This window comes from Hydra viridissima, unplaced genomic scaffold (assembly GCF_058129835.1).
Source record: "Hydra viridissima isolate aposymbiotic clone 2 unplaced genomic scaffold, HvirCarnegie_v1 scaffold_4, whole genome shotgun sequence".
NCBI classification, from domain to species: domain Eukaryota; kingdom Metazoa; phylum Cnidaria; class Hydrozoa; order Anthoathecata; family Hydridae; genus Hydra; species Hydra viridissima.
In genome coordinates, this window is record NW_028324303.1 from 10081480 (window position 1) to 10102775 (window position 21296).

Below are 21296 nucleotides of genomic sequence, written 5' to 3' on the forward strand. Positions count from 1 at the left end.
GGTCATTGAAATCTTTAATTTTCTTTATTTTTTACAAAGAATCCATATTTGCTGAAACAAAAACTTGTGTATTCCCGTATCTGTTAGTCAAGATTTCAGTTGCTTCTTTATCATTTTCTGAACTAAGTGAAAGTCCAGAAATTGTAGACAATGCTTGGCCAGACAAATATTTTTTTTTAAATAGTTAAATCGATCTATATCATTTAAACCTTCATGCCTATGAATTGATAAATTAAATTGATCCCAAAAACCCTGCCAATCTACGGGGTTCCCATTAAAAACTGGCAATTCTAACTTAGGTAAAATACACTTAGATTTATTTAACTTTTTAACAGAATCTTTATCTGATTCATTTACTTTTACACTTTTTAATTTTAGTGTCACTCCAGCCTTCAACTCATGATAACACTCAACTACTTTCGCACTCTCCAAAACGTCATTTTCAATTTCCTCTTGATCTAGATTATTTTATATTTCCTCATCAATATTGTTTAATCTCTCAAAACTCTCACTTAAACTATTTTTAAAACCTATTAATTTGGTATAGTTAAATCCTCACTCTCTAATTCCTCTCTTATTTCGCACAACAAATTTCCAAAACTTACTCGTAACGCTCTCCTTCTCGCTACTTTCCTTCCTAATGAGGCTTCCATTTTTAAATAAATATGCACAAATCTCGAGGATTAAAATTGCACGTTTGGAGAGACAATATATTTAAACTAGTATAAAACGCAAGCGTGTCTATGCTGCTCTACCAACAGAATATATAATAAAAAAAGAGGTCTGTGGAGAGCACGTACCAATAAATTGACCATTAACTATAATAACAATAATTAAGTTACAAATACCACATTTAACAACACCCATTTACAATAATTAAATAATAAATATCACTTTCAACATGCTTCTTTACAATAATTAATTTTTTACTATCACTTTTAACAGAAACAATATATGACATGGTTCTCAAGCAAAGGAATTAATGTGTTGGAATGGCTCAGCAACTGCGCAGATCTCAACCCAATAGAAAACGTTTGGAAGGAAATGAAATCAAAGATTAGTTGAGCGTGCTGCACATCGATTCCTGAACTGATGACGGAAATAAAAAAGAATTGTGATTCAGGGTATGTCTCTGCAATGCTTTCAAAAGCTCTCTGAAAGCATGCCGAAACGTATTTAAATGGTACTTAAGAACAAAGAGCAGATGACTAAATGTTAAGTAAGTTTTAAAAATTAACTAGCAGTTTTGTTGCACCTTTATCTGGATTTTTTTTTTAAAAAAAAAACGAAAATTAAGTAAGATGTCCGCAAAATTTCTGCGCTAGCTTTAAATATGTGCTTATATACAATGTACTTTATCTTACATGTAGATCTTGAATTGTCCTTATTCTAACAGAAATTGCTCTCAAAATCAACTGTTTAAATATATTATATATTTATATCTAAATCCATAGCATATACCTAATTAGCAAACAAGACTAAAGAAATATTTTGATGACAAAAATTCTCGTAATCAAAGACGTGATCTTTACTGTTAACTATGTCTTTACTGTGAACTATGTCTTGAGCAATAAAATTTTCAACCCCACAAAAAAAAGTTTAAAGATTTAAAAACAGCGTTTTTGAACAATGTGATCGTACTGTGATCAATTGCTAGCACAATTTTTTTTTAAAATAAAGTTGGAAATGATTGACAACCATTGTTATAAAAGCTCAAACTATTTATAAATTAATATTTACGAATAGTTTCAGTTTTTTTAAAAATAATCATTTTTATCCTCGTAGCTTTATGCAATAATTTGTAAATCTAGAAATTGTTGTGTCACAAAATTTAATGCTCTTCACCTCACAACAAATCATCAATTTAAATAAACAATTTGTAAGCAGTAAAATTCAGAAAACTTTAAAGATAAAAGAAAGCCATTTTCGAATTCACAAAATTAACGATCATTATATTAAAATTATAGATCAGAAAACTATAGATCAATAAATAATTACGAAGTTTAATTGCATTAGATACAAGTTTCTTTGTAAAGTAATTTAACGATTAGAATTTTTTTTTTTTTAATTTAGCTTTACTTCTTCTCAGCTAAATTACCGGAGCGAAGGGTGGGATATTCGAGGCTTGCCTACATACCCCCGTTTAACATCTTGGTCATAGATGAAAGCGTCATCCCCGACGGATCTGCCTTGAGAAATTCTTGGTTATTAAAAAAACGAGCTAACGAAGGAAAAAAAAAAGAAGCGAAAACAACAAGTAAAACCCCACATCCTCTACCCGACTTTAGCAGCTAAATGATCGAGCTACTACAACCGGCTCACCACATTGGTTCACCACATTAGGTGCATCAATTCATCGGCTTAGCTTTACGATATACACTTGATCTTAGCCATTAGGTCAAAATATAATTTGTTCTAGATACTGTTCAAAGTGCGAATGAAAAAACAAAACAGGCTGAAGACACAGCTAATGTTGATTATGACACAGATGATTATAATGTAGAAATTTGGAAACACAAAAAATTAGGTTAGACAATTCAAGTAAAAAATTTTTTTGCTCATTTTCAGATTTAAAATAAATGTAAATAAATATTAATTTTTTAAATTTATTTTTTAACTGTAAAAAAATAGTTTTCTAATTCACAGATCATTTTAGGATTTTTCATTCAAATTATTTTTAGCTTGCTGCCTATTGTTTCAATAATAAAATGAATTAATAAAATATTTTAGTTTAATTTGTAGTAATATTTAAAAACAATAATTGTTTCTTCTTTAGAAAAAGTAAACATTCTTTTGACTATGAAAATGATGTTGTTGATGATGAAATTGAAGACTCTTATCAAGAAGACAGATTGATAATGTAAAATAAATTAGATCTGTTTTAAATTGTTTATCTAAGATCATGAGACACCAAAAAATTATAAATAAATAAAATAGTATTTTAGAAAGGTTTTTGTTATTTTTATCACTTCATATATTCAGATAGGTCTTTAATAAATGGCAGGTGTGATTCTTGGTTCTTTAATAGACAGAATGCGATAGTAATAGCTTTAAATGTGAATATAGTTGGTAAATCTAGTACGTCTATACCTATTTTGTTATCTTGTTGTTTCAGAAATACAAGCATCTCTATGGCTACAAAACCAACACCACCTCAACACTTAAGGGCAATACAAATAATGAAATCAAATAATGAAATTATTTGAGTGTCGTTTTATCTCATAACGAAGCAACTATGCCAACTATATCACTACCGTGGATCGCAATATTATCACCAAAAGCAACAACAAAACTACCATCAAATAGCAATCCCGGAGTATATCTAATAGAATGCGAGTGTAAACAAAAATACATCGGCGAAACAAAAATGAAAATAGCAACACAAACAAAACAACACCAAAAAAATGTTTTTGAAGAAAAATTAGAACAATCTGCAATTAGGCATCATAAAATTAAATGTTCATGTAGTATAAAATGGGATCAAGTAAAGACGTTAAAAGTAGAACCCAAAAAATTTGAAAGAAAAGTTCGAGAGGCAATCGAAATTCAGTTCAACAAATGCGGACCTAAAAATGGAGTTATGAATTTAGTAGGTATGTGTGCAAAATTTTTAAACTATTCAAATATTTAATTATTTTACATCATTATAAAGAGCTTTAAAGCAGTATTACGATGGTAAAAATTTCATAAAAAACTAATGATTTTACTAAAAGTTATGCGCATTTAAGTGACAAAAATTCATTGTAAGGAATGCTTAAGAAAACTGCAACCAACTTAAAAAATTAGCGTTCGGCTTACGGTGGTTTTATAATAGAACTTCATTGTTTAGTTTTTAGCGCATTACTTTGCCTCGGTTATATTTTTATTCAATTAATAACAGAATATGGTTTTTTGTGTTTGTTTGTGTGTAAATCATGTTTTGAATAATTTAAAAAAATCACCATTATTTTAAATAAAGTTTCATTTTTCTAAAAAAACAATTTTTTAATGAATAAAAAAGTCAAATATACAAAATGTTCATAATCGTGAATCCCCCCCCCCCCCCAACCTTTACAACAGAAGAATATTTGGTACCTTTACTGCGTGCAAAAATAGAATATGAGCGTGTCATTCTTTTTTTAATAAAATTTGGCAGGTACATAGAAAATAGATATATAAAGTTGATTCAAAAGTTAGAAAAAAAAACCATCATTCCTTCAATGTCAATTCACTTCCAGAACAGGAATGAAGTTTTCAATAGCAATTAAATCACTAAAAACGTTAGTAACTGCAAAAAAAAAAACAAAAACAAATTGCAATACAACACTCTACTTTTAAAATTTATCTAAGTCAATATAAAATTCTTAAAAAAATACGAGAAAAATCCATCCTTACGACACCTACCTCGAGCACGCGGTGAAAAAATGGTCACCGATTTTATCTTTAAAATCAGTGCCGTAAATCGCAGATACGCACGTACCTAAATTTAGATGACGGTCAATATGTAAAAACGCAATTCTGAACTCCATATTTTTTATACAACGTAATGTTAAAGAAGCCCAATTAAAGCGAACTTTAAAGAAGCCATTAAAAAGTGACGTTACCGTTTGTTTGTAATTTAATTTAATTAATAATTTGTAATTAAAGCTAGAGATGCTAGCATCAATAATCTAGCGAAAATTCTTAGATAAAACAAAAAAATTAGTATTGAGAGAATTCGTATTTATTGATGTTCATATGATAAATTTATTCAACTCTCATACAAGATATCGTCATTTAGTGTGTGTATATATATATATATATATATATATATATATATATATATATATATATATATATATATATATATATATACACAGTATGTGCCAAAATTGTCACCATGTTTGAACAAAAAAATATTTTATATAAATTTTAATAGAAAGGCTGTGAAGAAAAACGAAGTTTTAATTTTATCAATTAAATTTAAGACTTAGCTAACTGAAAATATTGCTTTTTATTAAATTTAGAGGATATTGAACTTTTTTTAAAAATTTTATGTGAAGAGCTAATGGTGACAACTTTGTCGCAAATGAAAGAAAATAACATATTGTAGTAAATTAATATCGAGTGTATCCTCCCTTAGATTTAATTACAGCCTGAGTTCTTTCAGGAACACTAGCAACCAATTTGCGACACTCCTCGGGTGTAATTGAGTACCAAACCTCTTGTACACAAGCCCAAAGTTCATCCTTATTCTTAGGTGGAGTAGGAAAGTTGTAGACCCGTTGTTTAACTATTGCCCATAAATTTTCAAGTGGGTTAAGATCATCATCCCCGACGGATCTGCCTTGAGAAATTCTTGGTTATTGAAAAAACGAGCTAACGAAGGCAAAAAAAAAGGGAAAACAACAAACCGTTTACCAATCGACAACCAATTTATCAGATGAGCTTTACGATATACACTTGATCTTAGCCATTAGGCCGAAAAGCGATTAGAATTTTTGTGTAGTTTGATCTTAACTTAATTCAAAATCGCAAAGAAAACTGCTTTATCTAAATAATTCAACGCTTTTCACTTGCGGTATCACATAACAAGATAACAAAATTGTCTTTACGTAAAAAACAATTTTATTGCTTAAAATATTATCCTGGATAATATTTTAAGCAATAAAATTGTTTTTGGATAAGTTTCTTGTGATAGAGACCAAGTTTGTTTAAAATCACCTGAAAAATAGTTCTGCTATTAACAGGTTAGGTTTACTGCTTTGCTCATGTACCTGCTAAAACGTGTATATTGTAGATAAGGAATGTAAGTTGTGGTGTTTAGTCTGTGTGAACAATAGTTATTGCTCCGTAAACTTATGAAGTTGGAGTAATACTAAACAGTGTCATTCCATGTTACCCTTTTTAAATTTGTTTGCTCCATGTAACATTAAAGTCTATTTTTCTAATTAGTTTTTATATATATAATCGAGACAGAAATTCGACCGAAATTCGGCAATTATTGTAAATAAAACAAAAGTGTTGGGAAAAGTGATCAACGGGCCCCTTAAGGAAAAATGGTATAAAATGTATCTTTAGTAAATTTCTTCAAAATCAAGTTTTAGGCAAAAATAAAATTCAGTAATAGTCTTTTTATTAATAATAATTGTTTATAAATTTTAATTTCATCATAATTTTGATTGTTTAGCCTTTTTTTTATGTGTGTGCATGATCTTTTCATTCCTTTATCTTTCGGCGTTTGATACTTTTTATTTTCCAAGCTAATTTCAAGAGCCTGCAAACAATGGCTACAATGCGGTGGAAGGCATAATAACACAATATTGTGTAAACGTACCATATTTATAACTTCTAGGTTTGTTATATGCGTTTTTTGTCCATCAAATATAAAGACCGGTCGTTGTGCTTAAGGATTAAGATGCTTCGCAAAATCTTTAAAATCTTGAAAAATGTTACTCTGTACCTATCTAGAATGATATGCAGCGGCAATTGAGCACAGTGTAGCAAGGTCAGTGAATTACCAATACATGAACTCTTGGAAAAATATTTAAAATGTTGGGTTAAAAAGTCCAACTACACTGGTGCATGTTTTAACTGAGATAAGCTGTCCTCTTCCAGCTTTTTCACCTTTTTCAAAACAACTTTTGATTGCGATAAAAATGCCAGAAAAAGGTTCTCGTGGTTTGATGAATATATTTTATTTTAAAACTTTTTAAGTTTGTGCACTGACAAAACACAACAGAAAAATACTGTTTTTGATGTATTGGTATCAGTTCATGTGACATTGAGGAGAGGGGTAGTCCACCTCGAATGTCAGCTTAACACGAGATTTCATCAACAGATATTTTTGACATTAAAGTGTGTTTTTTCAGGTCAGGCTGGGCGAATACTGCTCTATTGTTTTAATTCTTTATTGTTTTAGACCTGTTATTGTCTTGATATTTATTTAAAAAAAAAGAGTTTAAGTTTATTTAATTTTTTCGCCCTTGTTTTTCGGAATCGGAAACTCAAGACTTTTGAACTTTGTCCCAGACGGCAAAAGACGTTTTTTAGACCATCTATGACTACTCTAATTTGTATCTATCATAGATGAGTATATTTTAGACGTTTACAACATCGAAAAAACATTTAATTACAGAGATTCTATTTATGTCCAATTGTATTATTACTACTACTACTACTACTACTACTACTACTACTACTACTACTACTACTACTACTACTACTACTACTACTACTACTACTACTACTACTACTACTACTACTACTACTACTACTACTACTACTACTACTACTACTACTACTACTACTACTACTACTACTACTACTACTACTACTACTACTACTACTACTACTACTACTACTACTACTACTACTACTACTACTACTACTACTACTACTACTACTACTACTACTACTACTACTACTATTACTACTACTACTACTACTACTATTACTATTACTATTATTATTATTATTATTATTATTATTATTATTATTATTATTATTATTATTATTATTATTATTATTATTATTATTATTATTATTATTGTTATTATTATTATACGTGCAATATACATCAACTTTAATTACTTTTTAGATAAACTTTATACAATAAAAATAAATAAAATAGACGTATATTGCATATCTTTTATGCATCTAAAATGTTGCACCTTTATCAAATAAAATACATTTAAAAGACATCTGTAAGATAGACATTTATTTAGGGTTTATTCACGACGTGAATTCAGACATCTTTTAGATTAGTTTTTACATTTTAGATGCATTTTAGATATCTTTTTGTCTGCTGGGGTTTAAGAGATTTAGAGTTTTTAACACAAATTAGTGACCTTATACGAATTGCGTGCTGTTTTAATGGTTTCACTTACCATAAAGTACGTAAACTTCTCAAATTCATGTTGTTGTCAAACATATGAATACGTAAACTACTGTGTAAGCTACCAACTTAGCCCCCTAACCCCTCCCACTTTTAATACTGTTCCTGCATTCCTAATTATTTAAAATACATAAATTTAATAGTTTTTTTTTTCAACTAAAGCGAGTAACACAAAGTTGCATTATTGTTAACAGCACAAACGATAAAAGTTCTTTATCTTGCTAATCTAAACCAGCTTAAAACTGGCATCCATTTTGTATAAATCGTCACTTGTTTCAGGGTTAATTTGCAATACGTATCCAGAGTGTCTAATAAAATGACGAGGATAGTTACTTGATTCAAACGATGCGTATCCAGGATAAAACTTGTTTTCTCGCATAATAAAAGAAGCATCGTTCAGAAATAATGGAGTATAATCATTCGTATGTAGTTTAAGAATGTAATTTTGGTGGCGGAGATATTTGTTACAGTTTTCAATCGATTGAAACGAAATTGTGTTCGGTTGACCATTCAGACCTAAAATAGACGTTCTGTAATAGTATTTTATAACTTATCAACAACTGACCTAGAAAAGTTTTTAAAAATTCTGACCTAGAAAAATTTTAAAAAGTTAAACTTTTCAGTCTCCTAATCTCTTTATCATCGAAGAAATACCTTTTACAATTATGAACTTTTCCATATTTTCATTTCTTATAATCGCTGCCACGTTATCGCTGCGAACGCCAAAACTGTATTCGGGATAGTTTTTAGAGACCAATGAAAATGCTTCTCTGTAATGAGGCTCTAAACGGTTTAGAAGGAAACAAGTTGTACTTTTTTTACGTGAGATGGTTTTACATGAAGTATAACTATATCGTTTTCTTTTAACTTTAATTTTATGATTTTTTTACTCCTATTGTTAAAGAGCATAATTCAAGAATATTATTCAAGAATGTAATTCAAGGATATTATTCAAGAATATTATTCAAATTAAAAACGTTTCCATTACTCTTAAAAAAATGTAAATTTGCTTAGAAAAAGTTAGGTCACTTTTAGAAAAGAAAAATTCATATGTAAAAAGAACATTAAGTCGCTCAAGAGTTCTCTGCTCAATTTAATTGTTAAAGAAAGTTTGTCAAGAATATTACCTTCAGCAGAAAAAGCACTTAAACACGCGATCATTGATAAGAACACCTTCATCTTTATTCTGTAAATTAAAATAAAAAATAAAAACGTGTTCAAAAATTGTCAAGGTGTTATAAGCAAACGATAAATTAAAAATACTTAATAATAAACTAAAAAATAAATAGTTAATAATAAACTAACTTTTATCTATAACAAATAGAGAAACTTTTAATTTTATCTGAGAAAATTCAGAAAATTTAATCTTGTTATGAAGTTAAATAGATTAAAATATTGTTCACACAGGACATTAAATCCAAGCAAAACTTTGTTTTTCTATCTTGCAAATAAATAACAAGAGTTAGTTCTCTTTTCCCAATTATTCTTTGGTTTACATGAGAGTTTTCGAATATATAACGCCAGTAAATAATGATATTTTCTAAAGAATGAGTTAAGTAATTAAATATTTCTCAAAAAGTCGCGATTTTTCGGAATTTCTCTATCTGTTTTGTGTCATAAAATAACGGTATAGATTTAACTAAAAAAAAAATTTAATTATGATTTTTACAGCCAATTATTCTATTTTTGTATTTTATGCCAATTTTTTAAATATCTTAAATATTTTAGGAACACTGATGCTTTCATTTTAATACCAGAAAAATTAGGTTCAATAAAGAACATATTGGGATAGCAATAGAGATCTCTCATCTCTTCAGCGATTGTCTCTCCAGCTACATGGAGCTGTTGTTTTTTTCTTTGTTAAATAAATTCACCGGCACTGCTTAAATTGTATTCGGTATTGATGTATTTATTTAGAAAAGACCTCGTTTGCGCTTTCTTTAGTTTGAAAGTAGATAGTTGAAAATTGAAAACCATGCTAACTTTAAGAATGTTAAAAAATTTTTAAATAGTCATTTAGATCCTAACAGGCAAAAAGATATCTAATATTCATCTAAAAACTGGTCTGAAGGATTTCTGAATTCACGTCGTGAATGAACACTAAATAGACGTCTATCTTATAGACGTCTTTTAGATACATTTCATTCGATAAAAAATAAATAAAATACATGTACATTGCACATCTTTTATGTATCTAAAATGATGCACCTTTTATCGAAAAAAATTCATTTAAAAGACGTCTATGAGATAGACGTCTACTTAGCGTTCATTCACGACGTGAATTCAGACATTCTTTAGACCAGCTTGTATTGATTCAGACATCCTTTAGACCAGATGTATATTAGATGCATTTTAGATATCTTTTTGCCGACTGAATTAAGTTTAAAATGTCTTTTACACGTTACACAAGTAAAGAAACAATGAGGTTTAAATTGTTGAAATTTACTTAGCAAGGTTAAAAAACAAAAGTTTAAAATAAAAATCTATAGTTCTGTATTGAGTACGCCAACTCGGTATCTAAAATATAATATAATGTAATAGCATATAAATAAATGCTTTAATGTTTTAAAAGACATGTAGCATTATTTAAAAATCTATTAACATGAACTATATAAAAATTTTCACTCGGCTCGTTGCTAAATTTCATAAAAACATCAAAGATATGAGATATGACAAGTTTTTCTGTTAAAAAAGTGACCTTGTAAAGCTTTTTTTTCCTCTTTATTAACTTCTTCATCTTTAATTACCTGAAGAAGATATAATGATAATAACAACAACAACAATAATAATAATAATAATAATAATAATAATAATAATAATAATAATAATAATAATAATAATAATAATAATAATAATAATAATAATAATAATAATAATAATAATAATAATAATAATAATAATAATAATAATAATAATAATAATAATAATAATAATAATAATAATAATAATAATACAATTGGACATAAATAGAATCTCTGTTATTTTAATTAGACGTTTTTTCGATGTCTAAAATATACGCATCTACGATAGTTACAAATTAGAGAAGTCTTAGATGGTCTAAACGACGTCATTTGCCTGCTGGGACTGAATGAGTACCTTATTAAAATTGAATAAGCAATGTTCAATCAAAATAAGACCAAAATCACTCTTTTTACTATTCAATCTGCAATCATTAATAAGTAATTCTAAAATCTATCATCACTATCCTCATTTGCTTTATTTCTGAAATCAAAGTGACTTAAAAAGCTATAAGTTGCACTTTTATTTTACCTGTAACTCATTTGATTGTTTTTTTTTTAGTATTCTAAAAATTGTAGCTAAACATCTCTTATGTAAACAAGATGTAGCTAAACAATATCTCTTATGTAAACAAGAGGACTTTTCCCGTATGTAATTGAAAACTCATGTTCTCATGTGAATATTCCAATATTCTTCCATCTGTTATCAACTTATAATTAAGGAATTCGAGATTAAATTTGTGGTTGAAACAAAAGACTTTCTTTATACTTTACTTGGCCAAGGTTTTGACAAAATTTCATACATTGTTTTTAAACAGAGATTGTAATATTTCTCAGGAGCTTGTTTTAAAACAACAGTCCTCTCATTTCTCAAATAAATTTTCACGTGGAAACATGCTTAATAAATACTAAAACGTGAAAAACACGCGCTTAAAATAAACTACCACGTGAAAAAACATGCTCTTATAAATTACTTTACAAACTTTATTTTGATATTAATAGCATTCCTTTTGATATTTCATTTTTAAAAGCTTTATTCGAAAAACAAAGATTGGTTACCAAAAATTTGAACGGTAAGAGTTTAGAAATTAAATCGTCCGATTTTAATTTCCGAGTTTATTTAATGGCTATTAAAAACTATTTTAAAATATTGAATATTAAATGGTGTTTGATGAAAAGAACATGATGAAGATACTGGAATAAGAATTTTCTTGTTTCGAAATGGAAGAGCTTATTCAAATAATAACATCGGTTGCTAAATAATAACATCGGTTGCTAGGAAGAACTAGGAGAAGCTGAAAACATGGGGAAAAAAACGACAAAGCAAATATAGATTATATTAAATATTGCAATATTTCAAAATCTGTGTAGAAACAAAATGTCACACATTCCTAAACATTTTATTACGTTATTTAAAGTCAGAAAATTCATAAGAGATTATATAATTTATTTAATAACTTAAACACAAGCCTTTAAACCATTGAAATACTTTAAAAGTAGCAGCCAACACAAATTTAGCTCGAAGCGGTTTTTCCAAAAAAAAGGAATCTGTTTTAATGTAACATGGGTTTATTGGTTCTCATTACACTTCTGGGATTTTGGGATTCCAAAGAATATTTTGAAGATGACCGAACGTTTCCCTAATAATAAAGCTTTTGTTTTGTGAAGATTTTTTGCGCTGTAAAAAAGAAGAGATTTATTTCGGGTATAAATATTTTTAATACTGAACCTGCTTATCAATAAGAAAAAAAGCTTCTCAGACGATTTAATTTTTCTTGTTTTTGTTTTGAGAGACATAAAGGTTTCCTGTCACAGCTAGCAGTGTTTAATCTAACTCTATTTTAAGATGTGATTGGTAAAGAACTGCTTGCCTTATGTAAAAAGCTATATTAGCTATAGTTGAGATAAGCAAATAACACTGATTTTCTGAATTTCAAAAATTTTCTTATATTACATAATAATTAAAAGTTGTTAAATAATGTAAATAAATATTTGTATTTTAACAAGTAAAAATTGTTTGTATCACCATCAAAAATATTCTGAAAGAATAAATTCTGATTCTTGCTATATTGTGGCACAAAACCTTCATGTCTTAATGCACGTTGTTATCTGCTGTACCAGTTGATGGTTTTAATTCATAATATGGCAGGGTTGTCTAAGCTAAGGGTAGAGGGGTATTTTAATATTTATTTCTTCTTGATTGATGTTTTAAAAACAGATATAGTAACCCGCTCTGTTATTATAAGTTTTTTTTCCTTCTAATTTGAAAGGTCTTTCGATTCCCTGCATATTGCTACATCATACAAATATTTTATAGATAAACACTGTATACTTTATTGTTAGGGTATAATTGGCGAACCTAAACAATTATTTAAGTCTGACAGACTGCTCAATCACTGTTAGTGGCGCTAAAATTATGTATTAAAGTATACCGTGACCAGCATTCTTCACGTTTATCACCATTATCTAGTCTATGTTTTTTTACATTTACTTTTTGTGTATATCGATATATATATTTACGTGGCTATATTTTTTACATGATATTTGCATGGCTAATGACTGCTGTTAAGGATTTTCAACCTAAGTTGTTACGGTTCTCTTCATTCTTAGCATCCATAACTTTTTTTCTGCACCTCCTTTAAATATACTATATTTTTCTTATATCATTAATTTTTTTTTTGACTTTGTTTTTTTTTGCATTCTCTGTCGTATTTAGGTTATTTCATTACATCAGTGAATATATGTTTTGCAAACCCACTTATTAGCAAGAAATATATATATTGATTAAAACATAAATTATATGTTTTATATCTTCTTTTCTAAATAAAATTTTCCTTTTGAATTATTGAGCACTCAAGCAAAAAATGTGTGGCATTATTCGTAATTATTTTCCCTGAAGTAAAACTTATTACTTTATATTTATATTTTTGTGGCATTTTAAGGCCTACATTGTCTTTAAATTGACCTTAGCCACATCCCATCACTGGAATGTGCTACTTTGTGGCTGATGCTACTTAAAAGTTTTGAGACATTGTAAACTTAAATTTAGTATTATATATATACAAATATAAATATAAAATTTACTTGTTCTAGATTCAAAAATGGACTCAAATATATCAAGTCGTCCATCAGCGCTAAATCGAGCAGTTGAAACTTATGTTGATTCAATGTTTGGTGGCCAGAAATTTTCAAATTTTTTGGCTCACAGTTTTAAAGGAGCATATTTGAATAATAAAAAGTTATTTATAGCAAAATCAAAACCTTGCCAAAATCATATAAAAGCAGAATTGTTAAAAGATATACCAAATCATTTAAAACTTATGTCAGTTATTGAAAAACTAAAGCAGTTAGATGAATATGACTTGAGTTCAGAAACTCATGAACCAATGTTAAGAAATGGAAAAAATGGAAATTGTTTCAAGTCGTATTTACTGGCAATCAAAGAACAATATTTATGTGAGCAAGAAAATAGTGTAGAAGCAGAATACTCACTACTTAAAAGTGAACTTGCTGAAAAGTTACAAAGTTTTGCTGATATGAAAATAGAATTAACAAATAAATGTAATATTTCAGTAGAAGATCTTGAAGATGTTAAAAAAGAGCTAGAGAAATTCCAAAAAGACTTTCTATGAATCCATTTTCTTATTTATATATTTATGTAGCACGTATTTGCTAATTTTTCTTTTATTAAAGATAGCTTTGTTAAGTTCATTTTTTACATCAAATGCTTAAATGGTTATAAGTTTATCTGTACTGTTTTCTAGATGGTATGGGTTAGATATATGTAAAAACTTTTTCCTTTTGATATTTCTTTAATTTGATAGAATTCTAGCTCTATGTCTAAATCAATCTTGTTTAAATGATAAGTAAATTTCAAAATTTAAAATTTGCTCATCCAAATATCAAGTTGTTTGTTATGGTGAGAGAATTAATAGGGTTTTGTAGTAGAGTATACTGTTTTTTGTGTTCACAATTAATGTGACATGATTTGAGTTCTTGTTTCAGATTAAAATGTTTGACAAAAATGATAATCCTAAATCTTTTTTCTCATGTATACTTTTCTCTGAATAATAGGATTTTTATTTCATTTTCTTTATTGACTCTAAATAGATTTAAAGTATTAGTACAGTATGCTACTACCCAAAATACAAGTCACTGAAAACTCACTACTACCCTAAATTACAAGAGACTTTTAAGTAATCAACAAACTTTGAAAACGAATATCTTGAACTGAGTTATCAATTTTATTGATTTAAAAAGCATAATAGCAAGAAACTAGTAATTTAAAAATAAAATAAAAATTATTCGTTTATTAGTCCATTTCGGTAAATAAAGTCATTTCTTGTGAAAGTACTCGCCCCAAACCTATGTACGTAATTTTGGTCAATTTTTTTTCATACAATACTCAATTCAATTTCTTATTTGACAGAGATCTTCAGTTTGCCAATTATCTGCATATACCAATCAATTAATTTCAGTCCAAAAATCCTCAATCGGACGCATTTTGGGCAGATAAGCAGGATTTTTGTCTCTCGACTTTTATTCGATATTTTCGCCTTTCAGGTAGCCTTGCATTTTGTTTGAATAGTGAATGGAAGTTAGATCAGGCCAGAACACAGTTTCGTCGTTTTTGTGAACTTCCATGATGAACTTCTTTAATTTCAATAGACACTTGAAAATGTACACATCCTTATCGACTGGAGCAATGTAATGCTTTGAAACTCCTTTCTCAGACAAGGCTGTTCAAACTAATAGTTTTAGTTCATACTTGCTTTTTCTTTTGAGCTTAACGTCATTAGGCGTTGTGTCAGAAACAAAAGTATAATATCCTGCGTTGTCAGAAAGATCGGTGTCGCTCAAAGGGAAGTATGACTCGTCGTCAATGATCACAATTTTGTTACGAAAAAGTGCAACCAATTTTCGCCACATAGGACGCACAGCCGCTTTCTGAGCCGATGTTCTTTTTGGAGCTTTAGTTTTTTTACGATAACGAATGCTTATTTTTTGGTTGATAATTTTGGGTATATACTGCTGGGAAACATTAAATCTCTTAGCTAAGGTATGCTATGAAACACTATCTTTCTTATCAATCGATTTTTCAACGATTTATCTATTTCTTAGGCATTTTTCTCGTTTGGCCATCCCAAAGTCCTAAACTCAATCCAATTGAGAATCTATGGAAACACGTTCACAGGCAATTAACTAATCGAAAACCAACAAACGCGAATGAGTTATTCAGAACGATTCAAGAAGAATGCCAAAAAGACCCACTCGATGTTCTCATCAAATTAGTGGACTCAATAAATCGTCGATATCAAGCAGTAAATTTGATGATAATTGAATGTTTTGTTAAAAAGTCATGGGGAAAACATAAAAAATAAATAACTGTCTTTAAACTTTCCGCCGCAACTGTAATGTTGATAGTTTCACATTTTAAGTAAGTCTGTATTGGTTTCTAGTTTAGTTTTAAGTTTGTTTATTCCAGCTAAATTTTTCTTATTTTGATCGTTCGTTTGCTGACTTCTGAACAATTTCCGTCTAGATACATTGCTTATTACACACGTCAGTAATCATTCTTCATATCTGTCGAACTCCATTCTTCTATCTGTCAAACTCCATCCCCCACGTACTTTTACCAATTTTTTCTCAGTGCTGCATTGAAATTTAAACTTTGGTAAATTTAGGCAGCTGTCCCATACTTCATATTATTCATATATGAAGTATGGGTTTTTATGAATGAACATCCGTTCATTGAATGAACATTCTAAAAAACATTCGGGTCGTTTTTATGAATGAACTGATGTTCTTCGCCATTTTACTATTCAGCCTACGTAATTTTTATAATTTTAATCTTAGAAAAATTTTTTAAAAAAAATTTTTTTTAAGAAAATGGTACTAAACGATACTCTGAAAATACAAAAAAAATTTCAGCTTTTTTTCTTCTAACAAGGAAACATTTAATTTTTTAATTTTATTTTATGTAGTGTTTTATTGATTTTTCAGCTATGATCTTTCTGTCTCCTGTAGTTAGCATTATAGATATTATATTTCAGACAATGCAGTTTGCTGTAAATCTTCAAATTTCTGAAATTGTTAGGACAACAAATTATTCACTAGATTTTGAAAACTTATTTTAAAATTTGCTTACACTTTATTTGTTAAAAGTTTTAAAAATTGAATTTAATAACATTGTTTCACATTATTGTTATATCGCTATTGTTTAAATAGATTATTATAAAAAACACACACAAAATGCGAAAGACAAAACTTGTAATTTATCAACTAAACAAAATGTTGCTGATAATACCGAAACGAGAATGAGAGCCTGTTTAAAAAAAAAAAAGCGCGATGATAATTCGTATTTATTAGGCTTCCAATATTTTGATAGATCAGCGAGTTCTGTATTTGATTAACTATTTAAAAATTTAACCGGTTTACAAAAATACCGAATTATCATACATAAGGATAACATTTTGTTTTTTTTGTTTTGCAGCGTAACTTTAGACAAAAAAGAAAATGAAATTAAAAATAAAAAATGGTAAATAAACATAAAAAAGAATTTATCACAATAATACTGAAAACTATTAACTAAATACAGAATTTTATCAATTTGCATTAGTAATCAATGGCTTAACCTTTATTCTAATTATTCTCGGTTTCTTGTTTCGGGATTGATTTTTATATATATTTGAACAGTCTCAACTGGAATTTTGTACCTAGCACTTGCAATTAAATTCCAAAATTTTCTGTTTTTACCTTGCAACCATTTGTAAACAAAGTTTTGATAAGAATACATTTTACAAAGGCATAGTTCAAACAGTAAACAGTAAAGGCTGATAAATTTCCGGTAAATGTGTTTGATATATTTAAGAGAACTTTGTCGAGAAAATATAAGAATATATATATATATATATATATATATATATATATATATATATATATAATCGCAGTCCTAGAATTGGTAATTGAAGCATTAGAATCATTTAGGAACAAAAAGTTTCAATTGGTTGAGGATGGTAAACTTTGTTTTATTCGATGTATTTTTATTGCTTGTAATAACAAACATAACTATTTAACTATTACAAAGTGTTGTCAAAATCTAAAAAAACGACGATTCTCAAATCTTTTTAGGGAAATAAAATATTTGACAAATGATTTATTGTTTTAACAATGCCTACTCAAGAAATAACTTTTAAGTGTGATGCAATAAAAAATAATGGTCATGATAATTTTAATTTAACAATGTTTTTTTCATTAAACTTAGTATCTGTTTTTTATTTGCCTTCTAAACAGCAGAGAACCTTTACCAATAATGCTGCTTCAGCTTTAAGTTCCGTTTTATTTATCCTGATTGTTTAGAGAATATTAAAAAGTATTAACAGAGAGCGAGCTCAGTTATGGGTGTTCAACACTTGTTCACATAAGAATTGGGTTGTCGTCACCGTTACCCTGTGCAGCATATATGCCAGTGTTGAAAGGTTTGAACTAAATTCACTTCACAGGACAATAATTCACCAACAAGACAACAAAAAGCGAAGTGAAGAGAATACCGCAACTAAAGCATCTAGCAATAGCGATGAGTGAAATTTGTCAATTTCACGACAACCGCAACAATTGAAGCTTTCTCAGACCTCAACTCTGAGAACTATATATAAAGATTTAGGTCTACATTCTAACAAAGTTATATTGACTTAAAAGCTGAAGCCTAAAAGTCACAGATTGTTTTGGGAACTTGTTGAATTGGGCCTTTTGAGCTTTTGGATAATTCTGAATTTGACCATAAAATCTACTCAGTCAAAGCGCATTTTTGGATAAACGGCTATGTTAAAAAACAAAATTGGCATTGTTGATGAGATAACATCCCACAGATACATGAAATAGTGGTGCCGTTTGTGGCAGGGCGACGTCATTTGACCTTCTTTTTACAAAATAATAAGCGAAGAAACGTAATCATTAACAGAGACCTCTATAGAACCATGTTCGATTTTCTGAGGCCAGAACTTGAGAACATTGATTTTGAAGAGATTTGATTCAACAGACTGCGTTACGTGCCATACAGTTGATGTAACGCTTGATTTGCCCAAAGATAAGTTTGGAGATTGGATCATCTAACGATGATGAATTTGTAAATTAGCCACCGCGGACCTTTTTATCTTTATACATCGTTAGTGATCGGTGAGTTAAAGTTTGTTAAGTTTCCGGTGAGTTATATTTCGTACTCTTACTTATTTTAAAAAAAGACTAGTGATTTATAATCATTATGAGATTTCAGCATATTTTATAGCCATATCCTTTGCTGCGATAACAGCCGCACAACGGTGTGGTATTGACTCAATTAATCGATTAACACAAGTAAATGAAATTTAATCTTATTCTTCCTTCAATTGCTTAACACGGCGTTATTTTAATATTTGTACTTTGAAGATCTATCATTTGATATAAGTCCAGTGATTGAGATGGTTAGCTTAAAACTCTCACAATAAATTGGATGTGTATTTGAGGTCATGATCCTACTGAAATTTTCAGTTCTGATCTACCAATAGACCAAATCTTTTCGTAGAAAAAAGTTCCGAACCATCACACTTTCTCCATCGTGTTTTATGGTCGAACTTTGGTACTGAATGTCATTTCTCGTGCCATGAAGACGACGTACAGGTCGTCTACCACTACTTCCAAAAAGATTGAATTTAGATTCATCTAAAAATGCTTTTCCAATCTAAGAAAGCTACACTTTTTTCCAATCTTTGATTATCCAATTTAGGTGATTTTTGACAAATTTTTTTCGGGTCTTCCTTTTTATTCGGGCTTTCTTATTCTTTTTACTCTTTTTATTCTTCTTTAATACCTATGCCATCAAAAGGTCCCACGTTGTGTAGTCTTCAGTACTACAACTAGCATTAGCTTGATTTCCATTCTTTAGCTCGCTTACTTTTTCAGCAGCAGTTTTCCTGGTATTCAATAATATTTTACAATAATACCGTTCACGATTGATTTGCATATCGATAACAGTGAAACAATTTTAAGAGAAGATTTTCTTTCCTTTAAAACTTAATTATTCTTTTATGAATTACAAATTTTTCAATGGGTAATTAGTGCTACTTAACATGAACTATTAAAATAGATTAATACTGTGCTTTATTTGATCAGAAACCTAGAAAGACGTTACTTTCAGTGATTTCTCAGGAATCTTTAACAAACAATGGAGTTTTAGAGGAAGATATTAAATATTTTGTTGGAATCTAGAAAACAAATTATTGAATTTAGACAACGATTTTTTAAAAATCTTACCATGAATAAAAAAAACAATTTGTGAACTAAAATTTATTTCTGGAACTCAACACTTCGGTTTTGGATAGTAGTAGTGACAATTCATTGTAAAATTTAACCAGCGAGCGAACTGAAATAAACACAATCATGGGTTTAACAATCTTGGCAGTAAAATAGTTAATACAAGAAGTACTAATCTACTACATTAATTATTGACTTCAAAGCCAATAAAGAAAATGGCTTTAATGGTTTGCATTTTGAGGCAAGCATATTTAATACAGATTTAGAGAGCAAGTCTGATAATGCTGTTTGCTTTAATATTGCATTTTTTAATCATCAAGCAAACAAAAATAGAAAATTAGCAGAGGTGGCTTTTTCCGATAAAAGTTCCGTTACTCGATATTCCTTGAATTTAAGCTTCTGTAAACAATTACAGATAGATTCCGTCATTCCAACTCGAAATGGACAAATACTTGACATCTACATCAAGCCTGCCTCCTAGTCCCATGAACCACAGCGATGCGTTAAGTCGACCAAATGAAATGAGCCAAATGAGTGATGAAGAGGAGGTAATAATCTATTATACTCCCAGCCAGGGAGAGGGCCAGTTTTCCCATGACAGCTTTTTAAGGCCTGGAACTCCCAGCCAAAAAGACAGCCAGTTTTCAACTGGCAACGAGTCAATCTGTCCACCATGCCACCACCCTGTATCTTTGAGTACATCAGATCTTAATTCAACTAACTAAAATAGAAATGGCCCTGAGGTGCTTGGACAAGTTAGGCAATAAAGTGAAGAATTACAAGAGTATTGTCGAGGAGCATGAGTTGGTTGGGTGGCCTTCATGGACTTGCTGATGAGAAGTGGATAACCTGCTGGGGAGTGTGGTTAGCTAACTTCAGTGCTCTCACAAAACTGATAGGCATCAGAGAAAAGGGCCTTCATTACTCAGACTATTGAATCTTCTTAGGAACAATTCAAATAGGGTGCAGATAAGTCTCAGTGAGTTGAAAAGCATTGACATTAAAGGCCAGACAAAATTGAGTTTGTAATAGTAGTGTATACTTTCACTTTGTAGTTCTGCCTCAGATTGTGTTGATAAATGTCCGCTGAGAGAGAAATCAGACAAAATGCATTCATTGTGCGCTACTAGTTTTGGCTCCTGTAGAAATATATTCTGTTGTTCACAAATAAGTTAAATGTTTCATCAGACTGTCTATATTATCTCTTACCTAATGCTGTGCAAACAAACAGGAAAATGCGTCTTTAAAATCTTCCACCTTTGTCATTAACCCGACAAATACAGTTCTAAAGCTCTAAATTCAAATATTTTAATTTTTTTCAGAACACAACATGAAATATTCTTACCATTTTTTCTTTGCGAAATTATCAAATGGCATCAATAATAGTTGAAAAGTACTTAGCATTATGAATTTTA

At 29.2% G+C, this 21296-nt stretch overlaps 3 protein-coding genes and 3 long non-coding RNA genes across 7 annotated transcripts; 3 read left to right on the forward strand and 3 right to left on the reverse strand.

Annotated features, from left to right (window-relative positions):
- Positions 1-3074: 3074 nt before the first annotated feature.
- Positions 3075-9682, forward strand: LOC149889813 (uncharacterized). The gene is made up of 2 exons (XM_090085878.1): positions 3075-3593; positions 9584-9682. Exons 1-2 carry the CDS (start codon positions 3236-3238, stop codon positions 9604-9606), a joined length of 381 nt encoding a protein of 126 aa, XP_089942004.1. The 5' UTR covers positions 3075-3235; the 3' UTR covers positions 9607-9682.
- On the reverse strand, positions 7991-9303 carry LOC145183331 (uncharacterized). Its single transcript, XM_090085877.1, has 4 exons — positions 9161-9303; positions 8983-9041; positions 8510-8638; positions 7991-8371 (listed from the first exon to the last, which is right to left on the reverse strand). The coding sequence occupies exons 2-4, from the start codon at positions 9032-9034 to the stop codon at positions 8082-8084; spliced, it is 471 nt and encodes a 156-aa protein (XP_089942003.1). The 5' UTR covers positions 9035-9041; positions 9161-9303; the 3' UTR covers positions 7991-8081.
- Positions 9683-10124: 442 nt separating the features above from the next.
- Positions 10125-11183, reverse strand: LOC149889814 (uncharacterized). The gene is made up of 3 exons (XR_016451997.1): positions 10952-11183; positions 10554-10602; positions 10125-10372 (listed from the first exon to the last, which is right to left on the reverse strand). It is a non-coding gene; the product is annotated as an uncharacterized LOC149889814 (long non-coding RNA).
- A 380-nt stretch (positions 11184-11563) lies between these two features.
- LOC149889815 (uncharacterized) lies at positions 11564-14398 on the forward strand. The gene is made up of 2 exons (XM_090085879.1): positions 11564-11666; positions 13687-14398. Exon 2 carries the CDS (start codon positions 13695-13697, stop codon positions 14223-14225), a length of 531 nt encoding a protein of 176 aa, XP_089942005.1. The 5' UTR covers positions 11564-11666; positions 13687-13694; the 3' UTR covers positions 14226-14398.
- LOC149889816 (uncharacterized) lies at positions 11682-13389 on the forward strand. 2 transcript variants are annotated; one of them, XR_016451999.1, is made up of 2 exons: positions 11682-12767; positions 12937-13389. It is a non-coding gene; the product is annotated as an uncharacterized LOC149889816 (long non-coding RNA). The 2 variants fall into 2 exon arrangements; XR_016451998.1 differs by having other exon boundaries at positions 11682-12759.
- Positions 14399-17950: 3552 nt separating the features above from the next.
- LOC149889817 (uncharacterized) lies at positions 17951-21183 on the reverse strand. Its single transcript, XR_016451988.1, has 2 exons — positions 21091-21183; positions 17951-20967 (listed from the first exon to the last, which is right to left on the reverse strand). It is a non-coding gene; the product is annotated as an uncharacterized LOC149889817 (long non-coding RNA).
- Between the last annotated feature and the right edge of the window lie 113 nt (positions 21184-21296).